This window comes from Clarias gariepinus, chromosome 6 (genome assembly GCF_024256425.1).
Source record: "Clarias gariepinus isolate MV-2021 ecotype Netherlands chromosome 6, CGAR_prim_01v2, whole genome shotgun sequence".
Classification (NCBI taxonomy): domain Eukaryota; kingdom Metazoa; phylum Chordata; class Actinopteri; order Siluriformes; family Clariidae; genus Clarias; species Clarias gariepinus.
The window spans coordinates 12,827,199-12,854,070 of record NC_071105.1 but is presented as its reverse complement, the minus strand read 5'-3'; the positions used below and the strand labels follow the sequence as shown (position 1 = coordinate 12,854,070).

The 26,872-nt window shown below is 38.2% G+C and overlaps 1 protein-coding gene across 6 annotated transcripts in view; it reads left to right on the top strand.

The window, feature by feature from the left end:
• Positions 1-22,586, top strand: part of lpp (LIM domain containing preferred translocation partner in lipoma) — a 219,919-nt gene extending 197,333 nt beyond the window's left edge. For all 6 annotated transcript variants that reach the window (XM_053498230.1, XM_053498224.1, XM_053498227.1 and 3 more), the window contains 3 exons: positions 16,802-16,980; positions 19,185-19,305; positions 19,780-22,586. In XM_053498230.1, the coding sequence (XP_053354205.1) occupies positions 16,802-16,980; positions 19,185-19,305; positions 19,780-19,908 (429 nt within the window). In that variant the 3' untranslated portion in view covers positions 19,909-22,586. The remainder of the gene's footprint in view (positions 1-16,801; positions 16,981-19,184; positions 19,306-19,779) is intronic.
• Positions 22,587-26,872: the final 4,286 nt, after the last annotated feature.

The window sequence follows — 26,872 nt, the reverse complement described above, 5'->3', positions numbered from 1 at the left end:
TTTACACTGACACGTCCACCAATTTGCTAGAAAAAAAACTGATAAAATCCATGATGTCCTTTGCTGAAAATTTGAAATAAACATCTACAGTATACAACTATAAACAGTACTTCCCCACTTTTAATCTTTTGAATATGGCCCACCTTTAAAACAAAACCCTGCAAATATGTGAAGTGAACAGGAATATTAAACTTGTTTATATTCTCCTTTTGTTAGTTTTTTTTTACCTCGAGCCTTGTTGTATCACGTGGCTTTTATTGCCAATTCAACCACATACAGCTGCTGTAGTACACCGTGAAAACAACGCAACGTTCCCAGAGGACCATGGTGCAACATGAAACAATACAGGACCGCAGGAGAAGACGCGCAAAATTTAACAGCAGCACGAGACTATGTAAAGTGCAAGCACAATTCAGTATCGTTACTAACAAAAAGAGGACAGTGCAGGCCAGGACAGTAGAGATTTTTTATAAATAAAGGGAAAAAAAATTTATAATATAATAATGTTGAATGTACACATAACCATAATAAGGGCCTGCTTGTGTGTAGCAATAATGCAAGTAATCAGTGAAGTACTGTAATGTAGAATGTAACATAGACCTTTATCATAGGTTCTTTGCTAGTTTCCATTTTATTTTATTTTATATATATAAAGTTGTTTTTCACCCTGCTTTTCCTTTTATTCAACATGTCCCTCCCCTTGTTCTTTTGTTTCCTGCTCTGTTCATGAAAGCTTTTAAAAAGTTTGTCTTTGTGCAAACAGATAGCCAAATGCCATCCAATAATCAGTATTTCACACTCGTAATCTTTCACCTCCGCTACGGTTATCGCATCCATGATCCCTCAGTTAGCCCACAGGCAAATCCACATTCGACTACACTAGATCAGATTAGACAAACTGATCACTCGCATGCAAAGGCCCGCGTGGCGTGTTTCACTCCGTTCGGGGGTTCGTCTGATAAGCGCCCGTACTGGCGGATCGCACTTCAATTGTCGAGCAGGTTAGTAAAATCACTTTAGAATGCCAGATAGGATTATTTGCCTTTGTAGATTGGAAACCAAATAATATCTCTTCTGTCTTCCGCCTGCCTTCCTCCTTCCTTTTTTCGGTTACTGAAAATATCTGATGTAAAAATCCAGGTTCCAGTAATTAAGAACGCTTTCATTTCGGGCACCAGCCAAACTTTTATAAAAGTCTTATGAAACTTTTTTCATTTTTTTTATGGCCTTCCCAGAGCACAGGATTGCGCAACAAGCAAACAGCTCACGCCAGTCAGCAATCCAACGTAAAATGAAACCAACATTTAAACCACCATTCACATTTGTTACTGTAAAAAACGGTGTTTACTGTAATGCTCTTTTACACATGGCTTCACTTCTCCTAGCGTCTAATTAGCATGTGTGCTGTAAATAGAGCAAATAGGGATTCTCTGGTCAGCAGCCTCTCAGTAATGCTACTGTACAAGCATTGTATTTTGTATTGATTTTTTTTTTTAATGTTCGTCCATGCATTTATTTTTATGATGACATAAAAAAATATAAATGCATGCTTATAATTTTTTTTTTTTTATGAGGAATCTTCATACCTCCTCTTGCAGTAAAAAAAAAAATATATATATATATATATATTTTTTTCTATGTTTTCAACTTGTCAGTGGCCCAAGAAATACACTGGATTCCAACAGTGAGGTGTGAAAACCTGTGACATCACGCATATGATGTCAAAACCTCTTTCACACCAACCCTAAAAACCACATGATGGAGATTCTGTCGCTCATGTCAGTTTCGAAAATAAGGGTGGCAAAGATCAGGCTCGACCTCCGCTCACCTTACGTACCCATATATCCTGTGCGAAGCGAACCGTGTCACGTTCTGTATGGCGCAGCTTTTAGCACTGTGACTTGTCCTTCACGGTGCATTTTCAGAGATACTTTAAATCGCCTCGCTTGCTCAGCATGAAAATCAATCAGAAACGAATTTACATTTCATGTTGAAACTACACAGGGCCGTCCCTAAAGCTTCTGGGAATTCCATTAGTGAGTATTTGTGCTGCTGATTTATTCGAACATGAAGTCTGGTCTGTGGGCTGCCCTATTTCCTCTTCAGGAAGATGCTATGGAGATTACTGAGGCATCGCTGTCTGCCCTGGCTTCCTCTTTTACTCCACCACTTCTCCTTAACAGATGAGAAATATTACTAAAATTGGTGTAGTTCTAAATTAATATTCAAAATGTGGTCACTAAATTTAAGATTTTCTGCGTGCTTCAGTGCTGGATCGTGGTTTCTGGGTTACATTTACAGCGTTTTTTCTGCTTCAGGTAATACAGCAGTTACTGAAATATACAGCAGAAATTTGATTAGATTTGATTGTGGTTTATGACTGTTTTTTAATAATAATAATAATAATAATAATAATTATACAAAATTCTAAAGTAAAAGTAAAATAATGAAATTTAAATGATTTTACTTTTATTTATTTTATTTTATTACTTTTATTTCTACTCAATCCATATTATTATTTCATTTAATAGCAAGAAAAATAGCAAGAAATAAGGAAGGAACCCTGTGCAGTCACAAGAAAAAACATGCAAAAACTACACAAAGGCTGAACTAATTTTAAGATCAAGCCCTGGGCCCCGGAGACGTTAAGTGATTATCCACAATTAATGACGTCTCTCCCGAAACAGACAGCGCGTATTCGCGTGAAGACATTTTACAAAACCAGAAAGAGTACAATGTGTCACGTTCACTTGTGTGCCCAGTTATACCACTTCTAGAACATTATGTTCTATATGTCTGAGCATTGGACTGTTATTATTATGTGCTCTTGCTCAATAAGACAACCTGCCTTGGCAGGGAGAAGCACAAACCATCCTTAAGCGCATTTCTTTGTTCAAGCTTAGTTCACCAACACCCCGCCCATGAGAGCATGCAGGTAGGCCACAAAACCTACCTTACAGTTCAAAATCAGGGGTAGTATTTGCATACAGGGGAATGATTAGGGATCGCTGACAAGATGGTTAAAAGTTCTGGATGGTCTTTGTCTGGACAAAAACTTTGTATTTCCTGATAAGTGCCGTGCATTCTTCCAGTCAATTAAAAAAATACCCCTTAGGGCACGTTGAATACATGTCATGTATTTGGAAGTAATTTCTGATTGAGATTTGAAAAGGCCTGTTGTTACCTCGCTAGAGGTACCAGGCTAAAGCAGGTCCAGACGATGAACGATGAAATCTAAAGTGCAAATGTAACGAGTATGCAACAGTGCTACAAGATTATAGTCACTTTGGCAACTATGAACTTTAGTGGTTGTAATTACAGCACTGTATTTGCAGGTCTAAGTTACATATAAGAAATAGCACACACACACACACACACACACACATACCCACATGGTATATCCATATAGTAGATGTGTACTGTATACACAGAGTAACCATAGCAATTAAGATAAAAAAAACATTATATTTATATATTTTTTCATATTGAAACATTATTGAATCTTTATGCATGTTTAAGGTTTAAACACACTTTCAGTGGCTTTGATTAATGCTTATAAAGTCCATTTTATTCAAAAATACAAATTACACATTAATACACGCATACAACATATAGGCATATTATAAATATATTCTGAAGTATATTGTTGAATATAAAATTATATGCATTAAAATATACATTTAAATATATTTTTCAAGGTATAAAAAACAGTATTCCTTATGTATTTTTCAATATACTTTATTGTAATATATGTATGTACCTGTATATTGTGATTATATTTTTGAATAAGACTATTTTTTTCTGTTAATTATTAGTAAGTATTAGTTAGTGTAACAGCAAGGAATTTAAACATTATAAAATCTTTTCAGTTAATATACAGGGAAAATGTATTTTCTTTGCATAAGAGATGACATTATGCTCCTTATTGTATACAGTAGGTTCTGCTAAAGCCTTCTGGGTAGCTCTGGCCCCTTAAAGCATGATTGCATGTTCTGTGGGTTTCAATTGGACATGGGACTTAGCGCGTCACATGGCTGATTCAGTTCTCTAAGGCTGGATCAACAACCTTGAACTCTTTGCCAGCTAAGCCCTATACGCAGCAGGCTGTGATGTACTGAGTGTTCGCATCTTTTTCAATCATAGCCAGCAGTGACTTTGTGCAACATTGGCATTTCTCTGGGATCAGCCCTGACACTGGTCAAAATGTTATGGCTAATCTGTGTGTGTATATAAAAAGATAAAGTATAATATAAATAAATTCCTTGTGGGCTTCATTTTCAGGCTGTAATATATTCCAATTGTGTCTTCTATGGTAATTAACATGAACATCAACGTCCTTTAAATACTGTTTGTACAATACTGCATCTGCCGGCCTTTTCCATCAGGCCCATCCAGCAGCACTCAGACTGATTGTAGCTGTCTTCCGTGGAAGTTTTCCAACTCACACCCATGCATTAAAGAGGGCTGGGATAATTTAAGAACTTTACTTATGCATTTCATCAGCATAAATGTTCTTCTGGCGCGAGATCAAAAGGATGGGGGGAAATCTGAATTTCTTAATGAAAGTAATTTCTTCTTCTTCTCTTCCTCCCATCCTCAGGGTCATACGCCTCCGTACGATTAGAGAAGCAACTCGAGACTCAGGTCTCTAAAGAGATGTGCCTGGCCCCGTTCAGCTGGGGGAAAGTTGAAATAAGGCCGAGATGATGGTCTAGGAATCTAAGAAGAGAGAGTGAGGGTAGTTATAGTATTTGTTTGAAGTGAAAAAAAAAAAAAATCTTAATAAAATTTAATCGTGGATCTTGCAGTATATTTTCCGTAAAGTGATTGATATATCTCGTAGACACAGGTTTGATCCAGGAACAGATCGTCTGATAATGTCTGACTTTGGCTAAACAAAGTAATCCGGCTTCGCAATCCAGTAATTGTTCTCTCTTTCATCAAAAAGAAAATACTTTTTACATAATCTATTCAAACGAGTCATTTTGCATATTTTATAGAACACTCCTCATATTGTTCACCTGTTTCCACATACTGAGGGTTTTTAACATTGCTACTAGATACCATTCATTCCTTTCAGTAACGGACAGGAAAGTTGTAACCTCTTGTTCAACCGCTTCCTAGTCTCACGGCCTCTTATCGAGCCCGACTCAGCGAAGCGCAGAGCCGATAATCAGCCATTGTGTCCTGGCGTTTCCTCGCTCCCCTGTACAAAGGCCTTACCCCGGCTTGTTTGAATGCAGTGTAATAGAGATAAACGTCTCCACTATTTAACTGATCTCTCTATTTTGCATAAGGTGGCTTCTGATCTGTTTAATTTCCCAGTACTGTTGGAATAGAGGTATTTTTTTCTTTAGCTACTGTGTGCTTAGAGCTCCATGCTCAGTCTAAATCTAAGTCTCATTGTTATGTTGCACTGATTCCAGAGCCTCTCTCTCTCTCACACACACACACACACTGCAATAGTCTTTTCATTTAGCGAAGAAGACTCTTAGACTTACATTCTTACGTTTCACAACTAACACACCATTTCAAAAGTTCTAGGCAGATTTCCCAAAGCCACCAAGGACTCATCGGTCTTCTGTAATTCCTGGTATTTTTGAGACATGGAGTCAAATCACACCGGAGAGAGGGTTGGTAAAGAAAGTGCAAAGTGAAACAGGAGAACAAATGATCCGTGGTGGCTCAGTGTGTTAAGGCCAACCCTGCACTCTGACCCCTGCCTACTATTTAAAGCTGGGTTATGCGAAGAATAAATAATTTCCCTGCGCAATAATGTAGATGTGTTGAATAATGGCTGAACTTATAGAGCCCTGTCTCTAAATAATGTCAGGAAAGGGCTGTATGTACAGTATACTGTAGAAGAGCTGTTTAGTCTTTATACTTCCAGATGTTCTACTGCTTCTATATTAAAGCTTTTTAAAGGCACATCTATGGATGTATTCAGGTACAGTATATCAGTGCAGTGAATACACCTGTCTAGGATCTAAACATTCGTCTCATCCGGCCTTAATGTACGATCTAGGAGCGAAAAAATATATAAATATTGATGATAAAAAAAAGAAAAAAATTGAATATAAAGGATAAAATAAAAAAACATTAGCCTGACCAATTGTATCGGTAATGATTCGTTAGGTACCGTACGCAATCTTTATATTCCATGGAAATCCAGCTGCGGTTAAGTTTGCGTGTCCCGCGGAGTGGGCTGGCACAACGGTGCACATTAGATTAGATCTGGACTCCGGCGAGGGAATAACTAGTGGAAAAAGTGTGTCAGAGACTGGCGCTTTGCTCCGAGCGAATTTACCAGCGAAAGATCATCCCTGACACATGTTTACTCGTATACATAAATATTTGGAAACACGATGATCCCCGCCCCCCAAACACACACACACACCACCACCACCACCACCCCTCGCTGGGAGCGGACAACTTCTCCGCAGGTCGTCTTTCGGTCACAAACTGTTATGTGTTTATCATCTCTCCGTCCTGTTTCTCCTCCACAAGAACAGAATCTAAACGACAGAGTGCAGTTCAGAAGATGCTAACAAGAGGGCAAGATGTCAGCTCATGGCAGAACAATCGAATTTCCGTGTAAAAATAGTCGGTGTAAAGTCACGCGGCGCTGACACATGAGTCATCCGGCTACTAAGCTGCGAGGTGCGCGCGGCAGAGTAGCCCGGGGCGCTGAGAGAGTACCATGGGATGAGTCTGCGCTGAAAATGAGAGCAGTTTCAAGAATTGGCACTTTGAAGAAGATGGTATTCCAAGAGCTTGCAATTGACCTTGTTACGACTGCTCGATTGAAGTGTTCTCGTTAAAGCAATCAGATTGTGACCCACACGCACGAGCCTTAAATGTTCATGCTTTTAACCGTGAAGTACAAGCCATTCTCTTCCCTGTTCCTCTCCTATTAATGATCAGTTTCTCTGCGTGAATCCTGTTGGCGCCTTCCCCATTCCCCATACGGGAGAACCACTAAGCTTCAAAACCAGCAGATCCATAGCACCAAGGTTAATTAGGTGAGCTAGGTGTCATGTTACGTCCGTCAGAGCACTTTACTACCTTGTGCTCTGGATTAATTGGACATCATAATTTCTGGTTGTTAGCGCCGGGCCGCGCAGTCTGAGCTCTTTTTACACCGTGATCCGGACAACTTTTTTTTTTCCCGGAATGGAGACCGGCTGAGATAAGTATTCAGGTCCGTCCATTTAATTCGCGCCAACGGATAATGAGGAGAGAAATGTGGCCTCCGCTGCGAGATTGGACGTTGCTAAGAGGAATAATTTGACTTGAAGCTTTTGTGTCGTTTTGTCGAAAGATATGCCTGATTTACTTTCATGACTAGTAATTTCAGTATCTTCTTTTGCCGAAGAAATATGCAGGTCACTAAGGTTAAACAGATTACAGAGGTAATATGCTGGCGTGCAGACTTAATTGCATGTTTTATCTCTTCAGTCTTTGTACAACCGAGACTTTTCGTGACGTTTAAAAATTCCATCCGTCAACGATGTCGTCTAGCAATTTACCAGACCAAGGTGTGCTGTGATTTATGACCCATCAATCTTCCCAAAAAAGTAAAAATAAATAAAAAGACGGGGGAAAAAAAACAAAAAAACATCTGCAATTATTTCTTATTGTGCTGGAGGTCTGGGCTTTGGCTCTGCCTGCTAGGACGAGACGTAGAACTTAGAACTTAGAAGCAAAAGTTCTGTAGAGGAAGTTCTTTATTGGTGTTGAAGCAAGATCTTATTCACGTAGCTTCCACTGTCGCACGCTCCATTTGCCCACGTTATACTGTTTGTCATGGCGTTCGTATTCCTGAGAAGACCCGGAGAGAAAAGTTATTTTAAGCTCGCAATATTTTTCGCCTCCTGTTTACCGAGAAAGTCATGAGAAAAGCTTGGAAGCTATTTCTGGATCTGGAAGGACACCAGAGGATACTTGCATGTCTAGAAATCTTAATTATTGATACAACGACAAGATACAGTAGCCATGTGTCTAGGGAAATCCCAGTACACCCCAAGAAAATGTGTTGGTGTCATGCCAAGCTGTGTGCAAACATCTCTCTATTTCGGTGATGCTTGTAGCAGCAGGCATGTTGCCATCCACAGTCATATGGAGTGGTGATGGGCTTCTTCTGCGGCATGGTGCTGTCAGGCGGGATGAAGCGTCTGTTAACTGTGGATGCCGTCACTCTGGAGGACGCAGATGGAAATGCATGGCCGTTGAAAATCTTCCACTTGAGAAAAGACCTCTCCTAGTTTGTGTGTGTACAGTACAGTATGCACGGTTTTGGATTTCCAAATGACATTACTATAGATGAAAGAAAATTGCAGCACTTGAAGGGACCTGTGTTATAGAGGCATTTGAATAACTGCTATGTGACTAGCTTAGAGTGCACCGTCTGTAGGATTATAGAGGGACTGCAAAACAAATGTAAACATACAGTAAAGGTTTTAAAGTCTTTACTTTATTGTAGTCTTGAGGAATAGTGCTGGCTCTCATTTTTGGCAAGTTTTTGTCTCTGATTTTTAGTCCAGTCCCTATACCTAAGCAGTTTAAAATAAATGTCTTTTGTTGGTTAAGACACACAGTGACCTATGTATCATTCAAGCATATTAAAAAAAAAAACATTTAATTTGAAGCATGAACCAGTGGGAAACTGGTTCAGATGATGACAGATGATCAGGACGGTGATTAGTATACTGGTGATGTTGAATGCTGAGTGGTTGGAACAGACGAGAGGGGAAATGAGGTTGCTGCTGAGGTTGTTACATTAAAACAACCATTTTTTTAATCGCACCTTTAGGCACTCTTTCCCTTTATGTAAATAAAAAAAAAAGTGGGATAATTTCTTGAAATGTGAATCGAATCTTGAAAATAAATCGAATATATTTCCCACGCTCCATCTCTAGCGATTAGGATATTTATGTTGTTATATTCATAGTATGCAACTTTAACGAGTTTCATGTACTGTACAGTAGTCAGACACCGTATGAGCGCTTATTCTAGACAATCATGGACACTTATAGACACTGCACACCTCCACATATATGCACATTTACATATTTCTATTTCCATTATTGACTCATTGCACACAAGTCACTTTAAAAAAAAGACCATTTCTATTCACACAAAAAGTTCTATATTTTTCTATATTGTCCAGAATCTTTTCTTTTCCATATTTGTACAGCTAGATAGTCTTATATTTTTCTTATATTGTATATTTCTGTCTTATAGATATTATTTTTATCCTAGATAAATTTATTTTCTATTGTATTTTTTGTTCATATTTGTTTCCTATTAATAATCTTTTATTTTTAAGTTCACCGGCGGTCCGTAAGCATTTCACTGCATATCGTACAGTGTATGATTGTGTATGTGACAAATAAAATTTCAACTTGAATTTGAGTCTGAAGCGTAACAAACAGGAAATGCGTTCCCGTCCTCCCTGTATTGTGGTTGTAAACCTTTACTGTATATATATGTACTTTTTGCACCATCCTCGGCATTCCTACAGTTCTGAATGAAGTCTGTTAATATTACTGTATTATGTTAAGCATTAGAACATAACTTGGCTATCCAGTATGTTCTGGGAAGTTTTTTTTCCGGATCACCTCTATCTTGGTTTTTCCCCGCACCTCATACCGTCTCTTACAAACGAGGCGATGCATTCATTCATGTCATCACAGCTCACGGATGATCAGTGGCGCCCTTTTATCAACGTTTTCACATTACACTTTTGATTTACATTCTGCTCTTTTTTTTTTTGTAGTCCCTCACTTTATTAATTGATTTGACACTGCTTGCTATCTAACACTCGTCTGGTGGATATACAGTTAGTCATCATGCACGCACCCCAACGCTCGGTTCTGGCACCGCGCCTCCATATAGCCTCTCTTCTGGCACGGCTCTTAAACCTCAACCTCGCTAAACAGGCAGTTGTGCCCACCCTCTTCATTTTGCTCGATGTCAGGCGCACACAGGCTGGTGCCTATGTACCAGGCTTTCCGCCTTCTCTTGTTATGAAATATTCATATCTGTCTACATTAGCTTGCATAGTTTCTAATTGAGTTCTGTATATTCAGACGTGATTAACTCACTGGCATTCCTCAAAGGAGAGGCACAATTAGAAGAAGCACTTGGGTTGCGAAACCAATCAGCAGGCTGCAGGAAACCTGGTGTGTGTGTGTGTGTGTGTGTGGGTGTTGTGCTTGCAGCACAGGTTGCATAGTTTTAGTGGGTGTAACTGCAATTATTGCATTTTATATGAGGTGTACTGTATGGACCTTTTTTTTTTTTGGTGTTGTCCTCATTCTGTAGTCTAAGTGTATTCTTCTGTCTTATTCTCGCTGTCTTTATTTTTTTTTTTTATCTCTTTGGCAGCGAAACATGCTTGAACCTTTTTTGACCCTGGAGTGTCACCAAAAGTCAGGGAGAGAACTTGTGTCTGTGTGTGTGTGTTTGTGTGTGTGTGTGTCAGCTTGGCTCTGTAATAGGAGGAAGATCCAGGGACTTTTGCACAGAGAAGTCAAATTGTGTCGCTCTGTTGATTTTAAGGAAAGGAAATCGCGATAGGGAAGAGATGGAGAATAAATAGGGAAATGGAAAGGAAAGGAAAGAAACGACACTTATAGGTGGATTATCGGCGAAAATGAGCTAATTTGCTGATATGAGGTTTAAGTATCTGCATAGTGTATGATTCTCTCCTGTCATGCAAATCAAATCTGAGTTTGTACATAAAGCAATCAAAGTAAATAAATAAAAAACACTATATACGGTTTATGCATATAGAAACATCTTAGCTCTATAGTTACTAACACCATGTCAGCTTGAAGTCCATGTAAACTGCAGATCACAGGGGGTATCTGGCATGTTCGGGTCACGGTGCCACGACTTTCTGATTGCACGTTAAGACTAAAAAGTAAAAGGAATGTTCAAGTACAAGTCATTTATTCGTCTGCGTTATACAGAGAACAGTAAGCAGCTCTTATAACTAATGCATCATTCTGAGTGAAAGCCTGCTCTCTCTCTCTCTTTCTCTTTTTCCCCCGGTTCTGAAAGCCGGCTCCTGTCGTCTCTTACCATTCACGACCTCTCCGAGGGTTCGCTTCAATTTAGATTTAATTGTATAGCGCGTTCCACAATAGGTGTCGTCACAAAGCGGCTTTACCGGATGTAGAAAAAAATCTGGATGTAGATTTTACGTTTCAATTGAAGCTGGTGCTAGGAAAGAAAAACCCCCTGAGGAAGGAATGAGGAAGAGCCCTCAGGAGACTATCAGGAGGTCACAGCATGCCTGATCTCCCGACTAGAGGTTAGCTTTTAACGCGAACCCAATTTTTCACCCTCTATCTTTTCTTCTGCATTTATGTAAATTCATCACCGTCCCAGTTTGTGAGAGCGGCGTCTACGCGGCGTCTTTTGTTCGGTCCTTTCAGCAGTGGTTGAAGGGATCATTCACAGCACAGACGTTATTTTATACCGCAGCTCTACAGCATGAAGCATACGCAGAATTCTGCTTGCTCAGAAGATTTGGTGATTATTTATTTAAAATAACATCGGCTCTAATATTAGTTCAGCTACATAGGCTTATATAAACGTGCGTGTCCTAATATACCTGTGTTATTGTTTCTGTGGTAACAGCTTGCACATGATTGGCACGGCACAGAAATAGGTTTTAAACATCTACTTGTTGATGCAGTGGATTTTTCTGTGACAAGATCTTTAGTTTATTGAACCAATTTTTAAATATAGCGATTTTATAACAGCAGTAACAAGCTGGAAAAAATACAAAGTGTTAAACTTTAATTCTTTGAAGTATCCTGTATAGGGTGATGGGAAGCCTGGAGCCTATTCCAGGAGCCTTAATGCATGAGGTGGGGCACACCCTGGACGGGGTGCCAGTCCAGAGCAGGGCACACATGCACACACGCAGACACTCACTCACTCACTCACACACTACGGGCTGTTTGGAAATGCCAAATAGCATGTCTTTGGATTGTGCAAATGCGCAATCAGAGCAGTTGGAAAAAACCCACCAACCATGAAAACATGCAAACGCCACGCAAACAAACATCCCTGTGGCAGGAATCGAACCCTCCACCCTGGGTGTTGAGACCACTTTGCTAAAGACTACTCCACCACTCCATGTCGTTCTTTCATAAATAATATCGGCATTATTGGCATATTCCTGTCATATTGTATATGGTGCCTAAAATCCCACTTTGGGGCATGCTGTTCTAGGAGTTTGCATGTTCTCCCCGTGCTTGGTGTGTTTCCTCCAGGTACTCTGGTTTCCTCCCACAGTCCAAAGACATGGGACATGACATAGGTTAATGGGGGTTCCCGAAACATCTGTAATGTGTAACTGAGTGTGTGTTGTGTGCCCTGCGATGGATTGCCACCTTGTCCAGGGTGTTCCCTGCCTCGTGCCTCGAGTCTCCTGGGATAGGCTCCAGGCCCCCTGCGACCCTGTATAGGATAAACGGTAGAGAAGATGCATGCATTAGAACACTTCACATCTGGACATGATAGTCTAATGTTTCTGAAGGCAGATGTCAAAAATGTTATGTGAATAGTGAAGCAGATTGTTGGATGTTTCCTGCAGAACAGCTGCAAGTATCAAAGGAGACTTCAGTAAGTGCTAAAGTACACATGGAATGCGCCGCTTAACATGCTTGTAGAGATATTTAAAAGGGTAAAAAATTTCTTTATAAATTTCAGTGCTATCGTTCTTTATCTCGCTTACACCGTCTCATGCAGATATTTTTTTTTTTCTTCCACTATTTATGCCTATATATTTAACTTTCATAATCTCCAGTAGATAAAGTAATCTTGTTGAAACATAAATCTCATGATGGAAAAAAAGAACGAAGTCATTCGGGTTGGCAAGAATAACCCAAGACTTTTGTCTCCCGGGCAAAACACAAGCGTCTCCGCGTCTGGTTAAGGAAAAGAGCTCCCGTATGAAGCACCGTGTTTAGAGTTGCACGGCTCAAGTGCTCGAGAGACAGAAAGAGAAACGGAGAAAGACCAAACACTTTGGCAGAAAATTGAAAACGCGGCGTGGGAGACGAGAGGCCACAATTGACTCCGACACACTCCGCTCGGCCCTCGGTTCAGCGAGAAGCTCTCTGACCTAAATTCACTTTACCTCATAGACATTTGTTTAGCCTTCTGGGTAAACACTTAGAGAAATATGAGTCAGAAGAAAAAAAGAAAGAAAAATAATACATCATTTAGTCAGTACATCACATTTCAGTGGCACAGATAGCTAGTGCCCTCTAGTGGCGGTGGCAGTCCTCTTGGTCTGCTCCAGCCTTTCTATTGGAAATACTTTATGGGGATTTTTCTTAAACCGTACTTGAAAGTTATTGCCGGTTAGTAAATCCGCAGTGTGTAAAGCTGAACTGCTTTGAAGTCATGGATAAACACTTCAGCAGAAGACAGTTGAGCAAGGCTGGTGTCGGAAACATCTGTTTGGAGTTGCTGAATGATTGACAAGTAAATGTTAGTGTGTGTGTGTGTGTGTGTGTGTGTGTACAGACTTGTAGCACCGCACAAAAAGACTGGAGAAATGGTTGAGGTGAATCTGTTAAGCATTTGAAATTGGGAACACACCTCTCTCTCTCTCTCTCTCTCTCTCTCTCTGGAGTTGAAGCATTGCCTCATGGCCTCAAAGCAGACATCTTATTAAAGGCTTTATTCCTTTTCCAGGATTTGTGGGATACATACACTGTTGATACACAGGAGTTGCTATGGAAGAACATTGTTGATTTATATTACACAATTGGAAGGAAGGAGAGAAACTAAGCCTTGATCACAGGACCTGAACTTTTTTTTTTTGTATAAACTTTCTAGCTCCCATTCCTTTGAGAGCAAGCTTTTAAAGTTCACAGAACAAAGTCTGATGCCAGGGATCATGGCTCGATTCTTTTTCTGGTTTAGGGAAAATCCAAAAGAGGATTTTCCTATTAGTCTCTAGCATCTGAGTGTATAACGAATTGCAGCTCTGATTCGGGATAGAAGCGGTGAACACGATGAAGCTCGGATATGCCACGTGTACACACACACACACACACACACACACACAGCGACGGTGTTATTTGGACCGTGCCAATGCGAGCAAGTGCCGTTTCCTGGCTGTGCGCCAGTGCAGAATCAGCAAGACCACTCAACCTAGAAGCGAGAGATCCAGGAATCACACATACATACACACACACAAATTTCCCAGAGAGCGAGGTGACTGTAATTGATAATCCTCTAATGATTTGTCATTGTTTGCTGTAATTGTGAGGCTGGCCGAAAGGAAATGGATTGTTGTGCATTAAATATGGCCGTAACAAATCTGCAGAACGAGGTGGGCGATAATAAGAGTGATGCAGAGGAAAAGAGAAGTCATGATCGGGCGCGGTGCCCGGCGCTCATGGCCGAGGAAAAGGCCACAGTCATCAGAAAGTCGACATATTTACCGTCCTGCCTCCAGTGGAGGGGGGTATGGGGAGTGAAAGATTACGTTGTTTACGACCGGGAGAGCAGCTAATCAGACTGGCTGCCGTTCCTGCTTTCATTTATGAGATGTACTCCATATCAGCCTCTCGGAGACATTTCAGAGTACATGAGAAGTCGAAATCCGCCGAAGGGACCGCAGGGTCCGTTTTGCCTGTTTCTGACAGAAAAAGTCAAATCCATGTGTTCTGCATTTCATCTAATTGTTTACGAGAGGACCGCACCCCTAATGTCCTGCCTCTTACTCACCGGCGGATTTTATTTCGAGTTCACTTTTCCCCGGAATTAGGACTAAATAGCTGTCGCTGTGTTGGATTGTGACAGATCGTGTCCGTACCTCGAAAGCAAGTCAGGGCCCGTAATGTAGATTAGCTGCGTACTGCATTCCACACTGACTACAAAGACTTGTTTGTGATTTTTTTTTTTTTAATGATTTGCTCTGAATGGTATTTGGGTCTGATGTCTCCTGAAGCAGTTCAGCCCCTCCTGAGCATTTCACTCAGCTGGCCTGCTGTAAATCCTGATTATTACATTAACTTCAGATGATGGGAGAAGTTTTTCCTGATACAGCATGTAAACTCCTGCTTATCCCTCTGGTGCAATAGAAAAAAAAAATTGGACCAGATTTCACTTTCACAAATTGTTTCCAGTGGAAACCTAAAACCATTAAACTTAGAACCCACAAGGACCTTTTTTTTAATTATAAGAATGTAAAGTTTTAGAAAACCCTAGCATCATAAAACATACCTTCCTCTGCAACATCAGCCAGAGAGGGTAGGGTGAACTGTAACACGCTCAGACACAGCGCCACCTACTGTAAGCACAACTGCTGCACAGAGGAAAGTGCTATCCACAGTCTTCTGCATATGTGAGCTTACAGGCAAAGATGCTAGACCTTAAACTGGGGAGAGAGAGTATACCGTCACTTTTACACAGAGAGATCAGACAGTTTTGTTCCCATGGATCCTGGCCATTGATGACTGTTTCACCATCAGGAATCAAAACTCATGATATCTCCTGATGCTTTTCTCTTTCGCAGCTTGGGAGAGAGTGTGCTGAAAATTAGATAGATAGATAGAAATATAGGGAGATAGATAGATTGATAGATTGATAGATAAATAGATAGATAGATAGATTGATTGATTGATTGATTGATTGATTGATAGATAGATTGATTTAGAAATTCCTGGTATCCGGCAGCAATAGAGACAAAACAACACAACGACAGGTTATACAGTAGATGTGATTGCACGCTGTGTATGTTACATATAGTCAGTATACACAGTATGATGTATATAAGAGCTGACCAGAAGTTACTAGTGCAATGCTAAGAACAAAGAACTACAAGATATATACAGTAAGAAACACATAAACAAAGCATTTAAATCACAAGTAAAAAAGAAAAAAGAAAAATAACGTTAATTCTGTAACATGCCACAGTTTAACTTGGAGTGTTCATAGTTTTTCATTTTATTTATCTTCCAGGATAGAGCAGTTAATCAATAATAAATATATGTTTTATAGATTTTCATTTGGTAAATTAAGCTAACTAATTAATTATAGAATTGAGCTTCTTTTAATATGCTTTATAATAAATTGTTTTGTTTAATGTTTTTGTTTAAAATATAAAACGTACATACATTCAAATTTTTATTATTAGTAGTAGTAGAAGTGATATTAGTGTTATTAATTATTGTTATTATTATTGATATTTTAAATGCAAATAATATTGTATAATAATAATTATTACTATAATAATAATAACAATACTGATAATAATAAAATGTATATGCTTGATAATAATCTAGGTGTTTAACGATATTAATAATTATTAATATTATTGTCAATGATGATTATAATCATCACCATGATTTGGAATATTCTTTATATTTTAATGATTGTTTAAATTATTTTATTTATTATTAGTGTTAGTGTCATTAATACTACTACTACTACTGTTACAACAACTACTACTAATAATATTAATTATTATTATTATTTTATTTGAAATATTTTACTTTGAATCTTGAATCTTTGAATACTAATAAAAATAGTAATTTTTAATATACACACTTTATTTACATAATAAAATCATTCTTCTGCTCTACTTCAATACTGATCATATCAGTAGGTTGCTATTTGCTTTCATGCATTCATGTAGCTCTTATGCCAACCTCAGTGCTCAGGGTTGAAACGGCCTCCTGTCCACAGTGCATGGTTTTTGAGTGGATCTACTTTTAGGTTCACCTCTAATACTGCAGATTTGTGTTTGTGTGTGATTTTTCAGAACACCTTGGAGACCTGTAACATCTGCAGTAAGCCCATCATGGAGCGGATTCTGCGGGCGACGGGCAAAGCTTACCACCCGCACTGCTTCACCTGCGTGGTGTGTCACCGGAGCCTGGATGGCATCCCTTTCACTGTGGATGCCTCTAACCACATCCACTGCATCGAAGACTTCCACAAGTAACATTAATACACACACACACACACATCAATTTTTTTCATGTGTTTTTAATATGTCTTGCAAAATGCTTTTACTAAAGAGCAGAAATTTTCTCATAATTCATAACATGCTATTGTGCGTCTTTTTTCTTTTTTTACACACAATAAACGAGACGGTCAGGTCAGAAAGTGAAGGTCTCATTTCGTCCCTTGTAAAGCAGCGCAGAGTTCCTTAAAAGAGACAATTAATGTATAAAAGAAACAAGAAACTAATTTTTATGCGGTAGAGGAAAAAGTTACCTGTTAAGGAACTGAAAGGTTTCGCACAGAAGCCGTTAGGTGTGTGAACAGAATTGCCTTTGTGTCGAGGAACGGCTGGGTGTTTCTTGTGGTTCCTCTCGGCCACCACACACTCCACTTCCTAACAAATCAGTGAAGAAGTTCCATCACCTGTCTGGACAGAAAAGCCAGGTTTTGTCTTCACATCCTCATCGGCGTTGTCTGCTCTCATCTCTGTTCCTTCTGTACGTTTCCCCTGAATTTACAAAACAGAAAGTTATTCAAACCAGTGGCTGAAATAGTGAAAAGAATTACAAGCCACAGACATTTGTTTGAATTTAGATCACCTGGTTCTGCAGTAACAAGAAAGCCCCGAGCCAGATGAGTGGTGAGATCAGAAAGTGTTTGATGTACAGTATCGCTCTCCAATATATAACGCTAGACCATGTGAAGGTTATTCGCTGGAAGTACAGTAATGATACTTTCTGATCAGTGCAAATATTAATACAGCTGCATTTGAATATAAAAGTGCAGCTGCAGTTTAGTGGTGCAGCGTTAACAAAGTGCTTGTTTCGGTTATTTTTGTCCCATTTGCTATTTTAATGGTTAGAAACGGCTGTAATATTTGAGGTTGCTTGGTGCTGTGTTGTGTTCCAGGCCACTTAAATTGCATTAACAGTCCCGACTGTTTCTGTGAACATCATTTGACGTTAATCCTTACTTTTGCTGCTAAACACATTAACACTCAGACCTATAAATTCTGGAACAAAGATACCTTTCTTGGCGTTCGGGGCCTGTACGGAACCACCGTATTGAATTTGAAATGAAACACACACGATGTGAGAAAAGTCGAGACTTTCAGCTAGAATTCAAGTGGTTTGATAAAAAGGTTGGCATTAACCTTCGAGGAATTACAGCCATTTTTATACATACACCCATAAATATTGGAACAAATGGCTGACAAGCAGTTGCATGGCCAGGTGTGTCCTGCTCTCTCGTTACTCCATGACTAATCAAGCAGATAAACGGCTTTAACGTGGTTCTGAATTTTAGGCTTGGATTTGATAGCTGTTCACCCGAACTCTCAAAATGGGGTTCATAGAGATGTCTATGAAAGTGATCATTAAGCTGAAAAAAATGGGCGTGGACAATACAACAGTTTGGAACTTTCTTATTAAGATGGGAATAACTGGACAATTAAAGCCCCAGGACACCATGGAGAGATGGTGCGTGCGTGCGTGCGTGCGTGCGTGCGTGCGTGCGTGCGTGCGTGCGTGTGTGCGTGCGTGTGTGCGTGTATAAAAATGACTCTAATTCCCAAGTGGTTAGTGCAAACATTTTTGTTTAAACCTTTTGAATTAAAACATCAAAGGGCTTGATTTTGCAAATATCTTAAATCTTTCTTTTCAAATTCGGTGTGGTATGCAGAGATCAAAGGACAAAAATAATCGTCTTTGCTCCATAATGTATGGACCTGACCGAAGCATTATCTACTTAATAAATAGAAAACATCAACTCATGATATACCTGTAGGCTGAATATCAGCAATATTTCAGAGTATATCTAATCTATTTAATATCAAATAATGTCTTATTTAAAGAGCAAACAATTAGATTGTTCTTTAGGGTGCAATAAAAAAAGAAACTTTCATTTTTTAATGTTCTACCAGGTAGCTGTTTATGTCCTTCTCAAAAATAAATAAAATCATATAGTATGTCTTACCAAATATATTTCTACATTTCTTTTACTTTTTGCAGTTAAAAAAAAAATTGTCAAAGCAAATAAAATAGTAAAAACAAGTTCCATCCACATGACAGCCTCAACCGCACCTTAAACTCCACCTCCGGTTATTTTTATACTTTACATTATAATTATAAAAATACTGTAAGATCCTGGTGTGTGTGTGTGTGTTGAATTTGACAGAATTTGTCTGTGTCCCCCTGCAGGAAGTTTGCTCCTCGTTGCTCTGTGTGTAAAGAGGCCATAATGCCTGCTCCTGGCCAGGAGGAAACAGTGCGCATTGTGGCCCTGGACCGGGATTTCCATGTGCAGTGTTACCGCTGCGAGGTGTGTGTGTGTGTGTGTGTGTGTGTGTGTGTGTGTGTGTGTTCAGGAATATCTGCTACAGAGTTTAATGTGTTCATTTCAAATAATGTGGCTGGGGGAACAAAACATGCTTTTGTATTTTGGTACTTAACCAAAAAAATATATAATAATTAAAAAAAAAAAAATATATATATATATATATATATATATATAGAGAGAGAGAGAGAGAGAGAATATATATATAAGTGAAACTTGTATAAATATTTTAATACTAAATGAATTGCTATGTGTTATATATTGATATATTTATATTATATATATTATGTATATATATGTATATACTGTATAAAGGGTTAGATTTAGATTAATTCAAAGCATAAATTAGGCTATGAAAGATACTCACAAGTATAATAAGGATAATAAGGCAAACGTGTGTGTGTGTGTGTGTGTGTGTGTGTGTGTGTGTGTGTGTGTGTGTGTTCGTGTGTTCTGCAGGACTGTGGCTGTCTGCTCTCTGAGGGTGATAATCAGGGCTGTTACCCCCTGGACGGTCACGTTCTCTGCAAGAACTGCAACACCAGCCGCATCCAGGCCCTCACCGCCAAGGCCACCACCGACCTCTGATCATGTTCTTACACACACACACCAACGTGCACACACTCATTTACTCCACACTCATATGATACAATACTGATGCATTAGGAATATCCTCACGCTTATACACACATAGACAAATATGCAGTTCATAATGATCACAATGTGCACGAAGAAAAAAGGAAGCATTTTATCTTTACATCTTATCTAACATATACTAAAATAAATATACTAATAAAAAATACTAATTGATTTAAATGTTAAAGGTACCATGAGTGATCCAAAGGAATACATAATACTAGTTTTGATGATAAATTGTACGTGATGATTAATACAGTGATCTCTCTGTTAGGAAACTCTCCTGCTTTATGGTTCTTTGGTTCGTATCCTGCTCATGGCCAGTGGTCAGAAAGAGAAATGTGACTGGGACGAGTGTCTAGTAGGTAAATAATATTAAATAAGTTAGGTTAAAGAAATATTATAGTCTAAAAACCCAGCTCGGTCAGTCAGACGATGAGCTTTAACGTTATCGCATCCTGAATAACGTCTATGTTCTTCATCTTCCGGCATTAAAACGGCACCACAATCCTCTTATTCATTAGGAGATTCTAATAATCAGTGGCCTTGCTGTCGTCATTTATATTATATTCATCTTGTACCTACAGTATGTATACATTTGACACACAAAAGCATGATACAAACGGTGATGGGGCCAAACATATATATGTATGTATGCACACACACATACTGTAAACACAAACACACACAAATCTAAGGTAGAAAAAAAATGCTCTTATATCTTCCTATGGCCTTATAACTATATTAAAGGGCTTTTCAGGGGTAAGGTGAATAATAATAATAATAATAATAATAATATGCAAATGTGTACAAGATATTAAAGCTCTAGTAGTATTCCAGGAGGGGAATTTGAATTGTAGCAGATGTTACACAGGTGTCAGCGCGCAATGAGACGAATACAACAACAGGATTTGACATTATTTCTCGAAATTCTGTAAGACGTTTACATTCTTTGACGACGTGTGTATGTATTTACATACTTATGCAGTTCATAGAGAAGTTTATTATAAGGAATAGGACTGTGAACCCAAACCTATATAACCAAAGTCTGAGAGATGCTGCAGTGCATCGCTGCTTCCTCCTATTCAGCAGACTGCTTTCCACTTAGCACAATTATTAAACGTATTTATATGCATATTATGAAAGAAGGCATTTAATGCTATGTAGCTTTAGTTCATTTTGTATGGTGGCACTGAAGAACAAACACACATGCACACACACAAAAACAAACGTTTTTTAGCACTAAAGCTGAACAAAAGAAAAAACACACACAAGAAATACACATACTGAACAAAAACAAACCGAATGCGCTCCTTAAGTGCAAAAAAAAAAAAAAAAAAAGGGAAAGACGAGAAAAAACGAAATTTCCAGTCCAAAGGTGTTAAATTGCACGTCAGGTTTTATTATGTTTTTCTGTTTTGCACGTTAGGAACGCACCGGATTGTTTTTCTTTTGTACATTCACGTTTTTTGCTCTTCAGTGCTGAACGCTTTCGTTTTTTCTTTGTGCATGTGTTTGTGTTTTGCGTTTCATTGCCACCATAATTTTGGTATCTTTATTAAAAAAAATTAAACATAAATCTAGGGCAGTGTAAAGTGCCTTTTTTTTGTTAATACCAGTAGATATAATTAGAAACACTGAAATGAAATCGGTTATGGTGTGACAATCAAACACAGGTTAAAAAGGTGTTAAAATAAATAAATCTTTAATTATTATACCCAGCATAGATTAAAAATTAATAAATAAAAAATAGAATGACTTTTTGTATGCTCTTTTAAACAGGACTATGAGCATTATTTAGATTATTGTTAACTTGTGAAACGTATAATTAGACCTAAATAGTAAAGAAGAAAAAAACTTCTAGTGATAGGATTTACTTGCTTCTTAGCTTTGTACAAGAATAATAACAATATGCAATTTCCTTTTTATTATTGCATTGACACTTTAAATAAAATAATATGCAGACCATAACTTTTTTTGTTTTGTTTTTTGTTTTGTTTTTACTCTTCAGGAAATATTTGAATTAAGCAATAAGTTTTCCACTCTGCACCTCTCTGTGCTTTTTCTGTTCAGTTTCATCATCCGACTCTTAAGGTGTTAAGACGCAGAGAGGGTTTTTTGTGTTTTTTTTACTTAGTCACACGTGTTCTCTGGTTTTTCTTCTTGCGCTCTTTCGCTAAAATTTAGTACTGCTTACAGGCTTTTACTGTTTCTTTTTTCTTATTATTTTGCTTTACTAGTGAGGAACAAAAAACAAGGGATTTTAAGGATGTAAAATATTAAGCATGGAATTAAACATAAGGGGTAAAATATACAGTACCATGTTGCTCAGGGTGGCCTTAGATAGGTTTGTCAGGTATTACTAGAATGGACCATAAATTTACAAGGGCTTAAAAGTCTTGGATTTTCTTACACTTTGTATTTCGTCAGGAGTCTTACTGGTGTGATTGGAGAGATGTAACAGGAAAGGATTTTTATGAATTATTATGAATTTTGCAAAAAGTGAATCAATTAGAAATCCGTATCCATGATTTGTGTTAATGTTTTTAATTTGTATTTGCAAGTACTCATTCCTACACTGTCTCTGTATTATTTCCTCTAGCTTTAATAAACATTTTTTTTGCATAAGAGTCAGCTTGCATTTATATTTATATTTATTTTTTTAAAATGTATATGTACTTATTGGGCATTTTTATACATAACGATTGTTCCTCGCATCTTTTTTATGTTGTAACCGGATCGATAGGGAGTGCAGGATTCAATTATATTTACTTTATACAAGTAGAAAATGATTAGGAAAATATGAAGAACATGATCAAAAGTACAAATATATTATATTTTTATGTTTTTTTTTGTTGTTGTTGTTGTTGTTGTTTTTCATCTGGCCACCCACATGTGCTTTTTGCGCATCCCATTCCAGATTTAGTTCCCTTTTGCTGTTAGATGACAGATACTCATCTGGGAAGGCTTCCCACTGGTTATTGGAGTGTAGCTGTAGGGATTTGTGATCATTCATCCAAAAATATTTTAGATTTTAGATCAGAGTTAGCATATCAGTTCAATACCCAAAGGTGTTCAGTGCGGTTAGTACCAGGAAAAGGTTACCAGGTCACTTCTAAGGCTCTGGAACCACAGTGAGGGCTATTATCCACAAATGAAGAAAACTTGGAACAGTGGTGAACCTTTCTAGGAGTGGTCAGATAACCAAAATTAGCATAAAGACGACTCATCCAGGAGCTCATAAAAGAACCCAGAACAACATCTAAAGAAATGCAGCCCTCACTCGCCTCAGTCAATGTTCATGATTCAACAATAAGAAAGAGACTGCGAGAAGATGGCTTCTGTAGGAGACTTCCAAGGTGAAAGCCGCTGCTGACCAAAAAGAAGACAAATGCTCATCTCATATTTGTCCCAAAAATATCTTGATTATCCCCAAGACTTTTTGGGTAAATATTCTGTGGACTTATAAGACAAAAGTTAAACTCTTTGGTGTTTATCCTGTTATAACTAGCATAAAACATCATACCAAGAAACAAACATGGTGGTGGTAGTGTGAGGGTCTGGCGCTGCCATAATTGATGAAACATTGAGTTCTGCACTTTCCCAGAAAATCCTGAAGGAGAATGTCCTCCCATCAATTTGTGACCTTAAGCGCACTCGGGTTGCGCAACAGGATAGTGATCTGAAACAAATCAGCAAGTCCAAGTCCATTAACAAGTCCACCTACCAGGAGCAAAAAAACAAACACTGTGATTCTGAAACACCCTTACAACAAATAGAGTAAAAGTGAGGGGAAGGCTGGGCTTCCAGAAAATGTCAAATTAAGTTACAACATTTGTGCAAATCTCCGACTACGAAGTCTAAAATGGAGTGTGGTTGTTTTTTGTTTTTCTTCTTGTATGCACAAGTTATTATCTTTTTGGAACAAGTTATGATCTTATTTGCACAAGTTATTATTTTGTGTCACATTCTAACCACAGAGCAAATAAACTGCTTAAATAAAGTAATGAAGGAATACTATGTTCCAAATATACTTCATTAAATTATCAAGGTGTCAATGTAAATGCAAATTACCCAGTTGTGGTCATACAAAAACGTAGCATGCCTTAAAACTGGTGCTGTGCAAACAATTTTTTTTTATTATTATTATTACACTTTTGGGGACTTTAGGGGCTCTGTATCCAATGGCCTTTTAACATCATTACTATGAATTAAAAACTTAAATAAAAAAAAAATACTGTTTTTGCATATTTGGGAACATGGCCAAGCAAAGTCTAGTGTACTCATGCAAAACAGATAAACGGTAGCAAGTTGTTTAAATGTGATGTGACCTGTATACGTCTGTTTTTCATTCCAGCTTTTACCTGTACCACACATGCAATGTCTTTGTTATCTGCAAAAGCAGATAACAAAGACACTAAGACAACAGTTATTTGACCACTCCTCAAATCTTTAACATAGTTAAGGTGAATGAGTAGTGTAAGAGAGTGATTCATTCATTTTCTACTAGGCGTGCATGCGCAAAGCATCGCAAATCCTCCGTAGGTTATGTACTGTACAGAAAACAGAAATGTGTAGTTACCTTTGAGTCTTCTAGTCTGAGTTGTTCGTTCTTTTGTCACGTGACTCCCATAGATGATATGCAGTGCATTAGATTTAAAAAAACAAATGACTCAGACAACTCATGAGAAGAGATCCGTTCAATTGTCTTTCCTGTGTAAGGTGACATAAGAGCGAACGATTTGTACCAGAAGATATGAGAGGTGAGCTGATCATTTTGTTTATTATAATATGTCCTTAGCTGCATTGTATTATTTTCATTACTGAAACTGTAGCCAGAATTTGTGTATGTAGACGTGCTGGAGGTCTGTTTATAAAAAATGTGAGATTATATTTTTTGATCAAAAGAACAAAATGAATTACGTGACCCGAAAAGGATTCGTTTTGATAAACAAGATTCAAAGATTAGATTAGATAGTCACTTAAATGATCCAAACCTCACGTCACACTGCTGGCCAGCACACCTTATTTAAATCAATGATTTATAAGAATTGGTGGCATCAGGAAGTTTAAAAAAACGAAAATTCCGAAATTGGTGTACTGTCCTATTTTAAAAAAATCTAATCTTAAATAAGTTTGCTTAGTGCACATATACACACACGTTTCACAGGGTCATATGATCAGATGTTTTTCGATGATTACAAATGAGCTATTTTCAAATCTGAGCTGTCGTTACCTTATTTTAACTCTCGCTCACTGCGTTCCCTCATTCAGCTGCTCAACAAGGGGTTTATTGGATGTTTAGAGCTATTTTCCACAGATCATACGTGTTTAAAAATCTCTTCCTCTAGCACCTCCTGAGAATAGCACACTCAATAACCATGGCATACATCATATCGGTGTCACTGACAGCATTTACTTGTTTGTATATTTTACCCTGGTGTTTTTATCTGCACTCTCAGACATTCTGATAGAATCAGCCTGATTGAATTCTTAAAATAATTTAAAGGTCTCCACACGGGATCCCTCGAGGCCCTTAATTTAATCCTTTCAATTTGTCATCTCGCTCACGCTCCAGGACCCGGCCGTAAGTCACCGGCCGTTTTATTACTCCCTCCAGATTGCAAGCGGCAGCCCGAGACACAGAGCCGAGAAAAGAGATGCCAGAGGACAACACTGAAACGCTCCGTGGCTGTAATTGGTCGAGATAACTGAATGGCAAAAAAAAAAGGGACTGCGTAACATTACAGGAACAGTTTGTCGTCAACTTTCAGGAACCTTAAACCGAGTTGTAAAGCTGTCCCAAAGCTCAAATAGTAGAAATAGAGGAGAGAAATTCTTTTTTAACTTGAGTCATGTATTATACAACACAAATCCAGCTGTATTTGCAAATCGAAGCACGGGGAGCAAATCATGATACATAACAGGCATCAAAGGTTTAATCCTACCTAGAGAACATAACCCTATTCAGTGCGACATGCAAGACGTGATCAGTGTAATAAACACACAAGACAGGATAATTGTCTTTACAATGTGCTCACTAAGTAAATAGGCTAAATTGGGATGAAACCCAAGGGGTGTTTGTGCAGGTACAGTATCATGTGATTGTGAATCATTGTGTAGCCGGATAACAATTAGGAATGCATTCGGAATAACAATTTTAAGACGTGAAAATACAATATTCGGTAAATAATGTATTATAGTGCTTTGCATGCACTACCACCTCTAAAGTTTGGACACCTGTTTTAATTCCACGGTCTTTCCTGATATTTTTTCTTTTTACATTGCAAAACAATTCTGAATACAATAGGAATTAAAAAGATATAATAATCTCCTTTGAATAGGATAGATGTGTCTGCTACTTATGCTACTTAGAACGGCTCCTCCTCTGCAGCAGAGGTAAGTTTTGGTCTTGCTTCCCTGAGAAGATCTTCGTGAGAGACAGTTTCATCATGGTGTTTGATGGGTTTTGCAAATGCACTTGACAAAACTATTCTTGCAAAAACTGTTCCAGAACTTCTGACCTTTGTGTCCTTTGATGTTGTTAATTAATTACCTAACAGCAAGTGCTATTTCATAGTTTGAAAAAATTGTCTATATAATAATATATCCAATATTGTTTTAGATTATAGAAAATAAAACATATATTTTGATTGGTACTGTAAGTATTTGCTTTCTTAAACATCTCCATTTTGTACTGTTACAACATGGAATTTAAATGCACTTGCTTATTAATCTACTGTACATCATCACAACTGCACAAAATATGCCATAATACTAAAGCAGGAGGAGGATTTAATAAATGAACTGCTCTGGCACTCCCGTATAAAGGGCATGTTAATTGGAATCGTGTTTTGGAGTAGTTAATGTCTAACTGTAAAGGAAGCTGTGTGTGCGCGTGTGTGTGTGTGTGCGC